The sequence below is a fragment of the Oncorhynchus clarkii genome, chromosome 5 (assembly GCF_045791955.1).
Source record: "Oncorhynchus clarkii lewisi isolate Uvic-CL-2024 chromosome 5, UVic_Ocla_1.0, whole genome shotgun sequence".
Classification (NCBI taxonomy): Eukaryota; Metazoa; Chordata; class Actinopteri; order Salmoniformes; family Salmonidae; genus Oncorhynchus; species Oncorhynchus clarkii.
This window is the reverse complement of record NC_092151.1, coordinates 70,379,193-70,385,810: the sequence shown is the minus strand read 5'-3', so window position 1 is coordinate 70,385,810 and position 6,618 is coordinate 70,379,193. Positions and strand designations below refer to the sequence as shown.

Here is a 6,618-nt window from a genome sequence, read left to right as displayed (position 1 = left end):
GTATCACCAACTAATTTCTTCCTATAGATTAATCAAGATCAGCGGTCAATACTAAATAAAAAAAATATCAAAATAACCATTTTATTTATCGCTAGCCGAGTCAGATAAAAAAAAATATAAAAACACTTGTTGATACGGTACCTAAATTCTTTGGTTTAAGGATAGTCTGTCGCAGAAGCAGCAGATGTAAGTAGACTGGAGACTTCGATTTATACCCCTCTAATGGTTGTTTTTTTCTATTTTCAGTTTTGTTTGTGTACTTTGTTTTTCAGGTTATCATGTTTATTATCGGGCTATTGATTTCCCCTAATCTAAATAACATGCATCCCTTCTCCCCATAATATCAAATGATTGTTGTAAATCACATAACACCATTTTCTTCTAATAAATCACATGGCCAGAAGTGAGCAAAGTATCTCGTTATATAGGGGTGAAGGTAGATAAAATGTCTTATTGGTATGGGCCTCTCCCTATAAACATTTTGTTCATAGCCTAGGTGTAGTCAGAGAATTACATATGTAATTAATTTCTTATAATCTCTGTGGGACGAGTAAAGATGAACAAACAATCATTAATGAATGATGTTCTCATCTGATTGTCAATCACTTTAAAAAAGTGCTCTCTAGACTACCTGTGAATCTTTTTTCACTCACAAAATAATTCAAGCATCCAAATAGTGCACTGTGCACCCACAATTTGATGACGGGAAAGAAGCATATTACAAAACACCTAAACGTGTATTGTCTAAACGTGTATTGTCTAAACGTGTATTGTAATGGCATTCTGCGATTGTCATTAGGCGTACACTTGCAGTCTAAATTGATGCGTCCACTGCTGTCCGTGCGCGTCTCGGTATGGGCCACTCATCTCCGCCTTGGCAAAGTGTTCTTGTCGAACCACAACATAATTTGAAGCGTATACCACTCGGTTTCAAGTCAATTCGCACATTTTCATGCCTTTGACATGAAGTAATGTTAATGGTGTCAAAGTCTATAGTTCTTGGCATTTTGTGTAATTATTGTGATAGGCTCAGGTTTTACCGTTAAGTTGCCGGGACGCTGTACCGGACCAGCTTACTATCACCCCTGTCGGTATGGAACTGTGTTTCAGCCTGGCTTATGGTGATAGGTTAGAGGTCACTGACCGGCAGTGCGAAGGTCACAGGCAAGCGCCAGCTCCAGACCCCCTCCTAGGGCGAAGCCATCCACCATGACAACCGTTGGCATGGGCAAAGTGGCTGTCATAGCAATGCAATGTCCATAGCAACGTAACACCCAGAGAGTAGAACACCATGTGTAGAGATCAGACAGATCTAGTTATTGTTATGAAACCAATAAATAGCCTGTTAATATATTTGATGTGCAGGCAATCTCAACAATGTGCATTACAGGGAAGCCATCCTCCAACCTCAGGTGGTACCCTTCCTGCAGGCTCATCCTGTGCATAAATATAATATATTTGATGTGCATAAATGTGAGTAATAAGCGTAAGCGACTGCCACCTTACCTTAGGTACCTTAGGTCCTTTTTGACCTCTTAATCGGACAGTCCAAGCAGATTATTATTTGTTCAGATGGTGACGAAACTTAAATATGTACAAAAAAGGAAAAAGACCAAAGACATGCCCAAACACAAAACAAACAAAAGGCCTCATGGCCGCCAAAGAAAAACCTGCAGCCTGCAGTGTGGAAGTGTATCCTGGCAGTGTGTTGCCTAACTGTGTGCTAACACTAAACTACCCCCATATCATAACATTACATATTATGAGGATGGGGGTGAGATGTACTAGGATGAGAACAGGCTGAAGGCTGAACTAGACTGGGGGAAGCCCCTGGCCCACACACACACCACCCACCGATCTCAGTCAGGAGTGAGAGTAGTCCGTGAACAAATAGATCGGAGTCAGAGTGGTTCATCTCAGCTCTCTCCTTCAGATCAGCTCCTATGGGAGACACACAGAAACAGAAGACATCACACACACGGGTGCGCGCACACACACACACGCATATGCATATGCATTCATGTTACACCCACCATGTTCTGCTGCTACCAGCCTTATTATTATTGGTAAATAATGCACCATTTAAACACTTGTCCCCTAATACCCCCTTGCCCAAAACACATGGAAATATTGGACTATAAATTTATGCTAAAATGTTTATTCTAGTCTACTGAGCTGTTTGTATTTTTAGGTTTTAGTATTTCTTATTGTTGTGGCATTGTCAAGAAGGAATCTGGAAGTAAGCATTTCGTTAGACTATGTATACCATGTGTACCCTGTACATACGACTAATAAAAGTTCAAAGTTGAAACTTTGAGCCTCCTAAATCGTACTCCAACCTGTTTGGTCACCCTCCTCTTCTTTTTCTCTCTTTTCATTGTTGGACGCACTCGTCGCCTTGGTTACTGACACACAACACCGACTAAGCATAAAGCCTGAGTTGTCCATGGCTTAAAACTATAGATTTCATACAAGATTAATAATACCACAGCACATACCTTTTTTTATATATATATATAGGTTTATCATAACATTGTGATACTAAATAGGCCTACATTATTCTTTAAAGTATTTATGGTCATTGAATGGCAATAAATGTAAACCAATATCTATAGCTGTCGCCAGGGGGCATTCTCCTCACACACACACACTACAGAGACACTGATGCAACCACCTCATGGCCTCTATTTTATTACGATAAGTCATGATTCATGAGCCAACAGTTTTTAACATTATACTTTATATACATTGAGAATTTCAATCAGGTACATGATTTAACACAATAGATGTTATGTTTCACATTGAGCAGATCTCAAATGCTACATTCATAGATATACATTCACAGGGTGGCAGGTAGCCTCGTGGTTAGAGCGTTGGGCCAGTAACCGAAAGGTTGCTGGATTGAATCCCCAAGGTAGTTAACCCACTATTCCCCGATAGGCTATCATTGTAAATAATAATTTGTTCTTAACTAACTTGCCTAATAAAATAGAAACACTGAATAAGATGCATTGTCAGTTTGGCACAGAACAGGTGTATTAGCGACCAAAGCCCTGTTCAGTATGACACAATGTAGTCCAAACATACTAGGTTGGAATGGATCTAATGTTTATGGAGGTGTCCATGATATAACGGAAGTGGTTTTCTGAACCACGCTCGCACGATGAGTAACCTTGCCTAAGACCTGAAGACTTGCTATAGCTCCCCGAGCAAATACTAAGGCTTTTGCTTAATGGACTAGCAAATGCGCGGAGGTCCCAGGTTAAAAGAAAAGTCACACACTACTAGCCACACTTGTTCTGTCTTACAGAGTTAATCTGTGGATGGAACCTGTGTTGCCCCTGGCGAATATCTCAGTGATTGACAGCTCCCTCTCGCAGGGGGGTCGACCTCGGTAACGGATGTAGCGAGCTTTACGAGCCTCGGCCAGTGATTGGTTGAAATCAGGCAGGAGGTGGAGCGTTCTGGGCCGACCATCAGCAGCGAGGACATCGGAGGGGGGAGGAGGGAGAGGATAATACTCCTCTTTCTCTCTGTCTCTGTCTGTCCTCCCGTTCTCTTCCTCCTTTCTCGTTGCCCTCCCCTCTCTCCCCCTCACATATTCTCTCTCTCTCTCAGCTCTCCCCTCCCTCCCTTCCACTTCCCCTCTCTCCCCCAGCCCAGTGCTGGTCAATTCTGCTGCAGGCTGCAGTTTGAGGTCTGGCAGGCAGAGTGGCGCCACTGAGCTCTCTGCCCCCTGTCTCTGTGGGTCTGCAGAGCTGCAGAGGAAGTCATGGACCCGAGCCTGGAGTGGAGCCAGACCAGACACTCCCCCACACACAGCTTTCACTGACCTGAGACAATGAGGGGGGAGACAGAGTGTGGGAGAGAGAGAGAGAGAGGGAGAGAGAAATAGAGATAATCAGTCAGACAACACACAAATGCATACACACGTACGCACACACACACAACAAACTATCAGTATCCACCTTGTGTCACCATGTTGTGACTCAGTGTCTGTTTATTGTCTATAACAAATGTTTTTGGACAACAAAACAATCATACCCAGACACACACACAAACAAACAAGGGGCCTGCTTTGTGGATTCAGTAAAATGCTGCATTGAACAACAAAGAAAGAGATAGAGGAAGGGAGAAAGAAAAAAATGAAACCAGGAAGGGGACTATAAATCCACTAGAAGTTGGCAGAGGGATGCACATCATAAAAGAAAATGAGTTTAGAATCAGTCTGTTAAAAGAGCCAGCATGGATCCCTGCCAAGCCACAGCACAGAGAAAAACAGACACACATCACTGGAGAAGCAGTATCTGTATGTAGAGTAGTATAGAACAGTGTTTGTAAACCGCCCACATACACTAGTTAACAGTAAGAGAGGGGAAAGCCCAGCAGCCTACCAGTAGGAGAGAGGGGAAGGGGGTATGAAGCAATAGAATATGCATGGATATTGGATATGAGCTATAATTGTGAATGTCTCTCAAACACACACACACTAATTTCTCTCTCTCTCTCGCTCTCGCTCTCTCTCTCTCTCTCTCTCTCTCTCTCTCTCTCTCTCTCTCTCTCTCTCTCTCTCTCTCTCTCTCTCTCTCTCAAGAGGATGATAGTCAAACCCACATTGACAGAGAGCTGTGTGTGTGTTTGTGTGTATCTCAGAGTGAGGTTTTAAGCGTCTCGTTATCTGCCCCCTTGATTAGAATAATTAACCAGTCCGCTTGCTTAAAATCCCCATCCACCAATCAGCCTGCTGCGGGGGGGAAACCACACACTCAAGCATACAGTCAGGCAGACACACCATCACCCTATCCTCCCCACAAACGCACACAGAAATATCCTATTCCCACATACAGGGAAGTTACTTCACACACACACACACACACACACACACACACACACACACACACACACACACACACACACACACACACACACACACACACACACACACACACACACACACACACACACACTACCATCCCATAACAAACATCATGAGTAACTTTACATGTGTAGATATGCAATAACAGTGCAAACACATGGATACAGTTTCTGCATGGAAGAACAGTGAGATATACTGTAATCTTGAAAAATGTGCACATCCACTCACTGATCTTGCTGTGCAACCCATGAATGGCATGTGATCTTCTCTTTAAAGTTCAAACTCTATAGATATTTCTGGTGCATTCATTGAGTTGGAAAAATAAATAGATGTTAATGTTGCAAAATGTTTTCAGTTGGCCAACTGCTGGGCTGGCTAACATTCCACCTGGAAAGCACTTCCCCTTCTGGTTAAACACTGTGCAGGCTTTTGCTCTGGCTAATCAACATCCTGGTGAGCAGCTGATTAGAATAATCAGGTGTGTTAGAGCAGGGATAGAACAAAATAGCTCTCCTGAAGAAGGGTTGGCCATCTCCAGAGATAATTTATTATCAGGGGTTTGATTAGTCAACACTGACATTCTATACTTGTTATTACTTGGCTTTTTCACAGCAACTAAAGTGAAATTATCAAAGAAACTGAAAGGACAAGTACTAATGCCAAGGTTAACCTGACAGCCTGTCAGTTCATCTCTCAACCATCTGGGCCTGGATTAGATTAGCCCTATGAAGGTCCTGTTATATAATCTAGCACTCCACAGATTAGCTTCATTCTTCTATGAACATGTTACATTAACCCTTTAACAAAAAGAGTCCCAGCTTCACTGTACAGTTGACAGTGTTGTGGTAGCTCTGTAATAAACTGGGGTAGGGCTGTAGGCTGTAAGGCTGTCATCATAAAGAAATAAGCAAACTGCACAGCAAAAACTTCATGCTGTTTCATCTCGTGAAGTAAAGCAATTGCCCTGTGTGGCTTTGAGCTGACGCAGTCTGCCTGAGACAGGAACCCACAGTGATTTAAACATGTTTGGTTTATCTCTGATGTGAAGAGCTCACCTGTGTTTCTTTGGGTCTCTGGTGGCCCGTGGGATTGTGGGTAGGGTAGTCCTGCAGGGCATGGAGAGATGGGAGGAGTCAGGTTGCGACACCAGATGGTGAAGTCTCCTCCTCCAGGGGTTACCTGGGGTCACACAGGTACAGGTCAGCTCACACACGCACGCACACATGCACGCGCGCACACACAGACACAGACACATGCACACACACAGGTACACACACGCACAAGCATCTCTCTCACCGGTCTTGATGTTGAGCAGGTCTCTGTGTAGTCTTCGTTGTTCTGTGGTGAGTGTGTTGAGGTGGTAGCTCGTGGCCTGCTCCAGTCTCTGTAACCCCCCCTGCAGGCGAGCCTGAGCTCTGTGCTCCTCTCTCCTTTGGGCCTCGCTGCCCTGCCACAGCCCCCTGCCACCACCACCACCACCACCACCACCACCACCACGCATGGCTCTCTCACACCTCCTGACATACATAAATACATAGAGTTAGATACTGTCTGCTACTGTACAACTGAAAGATCGGATCACCTGGGTGACAACCTGCATCCCTACATCTGTTGAAGGTGTTAGTTTAGGATTTATTTTGTACGATGTTAACATTTTTTGTAAGACTTTTTCTTTGCATTATATCTTGCCCAGACCCACCTGGCCAGACCCACATGCTCACACCCACATCTCCAGCATCACT

General features: G+C 43.9%; 1 protein-coding gene across 1 annotated transcript; it reads right to left on the bottom strand.

The window, feature by feature from the left end:
* Positions 1–2,916: 2,916 nt before the first annotated feature.
* Positions 2,917–6,404, bottom strand: LOC139409746 (coiled-coil domain-containing protein 190-like). Its single transcript, XM_071155133.1, has 4 exons — positions 6,173–6,404; positions 5,932–6,055; positions 3,641–3,833; positions 2,917–3,607 (listed from the first exon to the last, which is right to left on the bottom strand). The coding sequence occupies exons 1-4, from the start codon at positions 6,402–6,404 to the stop codon at positions 3,305–3,307; spliced, it is 852 nt and encodes a 283-aa protein (XP_071011234.1). The 3' UTR covers positions 2,917–3,304.
* Positions 6,405–6,618: the final 214 nt, after the last annotated feature.

Excerpts from the sequence above, each read along its gene's own strand:
- LOC139409746 (XM_071155133.1), bottom strand. The coding sequence starts at position 6,404 with ATGTATGTCAGGAGGTGTGAGAGAGCCATGCGTGGTGGTGGTGGTGGT. Across the intron at positions 3,834-5,931 it reads AGAGACCCAAAGAAACACAG|GTCAGTGAAAGCTGTGTGTG; the intron begins GTGAGCTCTTCA and ends TCATTGTCTCAG. Across the intron at positions 3,608-3,640 it reads GGCTGGGGGAGAGAGGGGAA|AGAGAATATGTGAGGGGGAG; the intron begins GTGGAAGGGAGG and ends GCTGAGAGAGAG.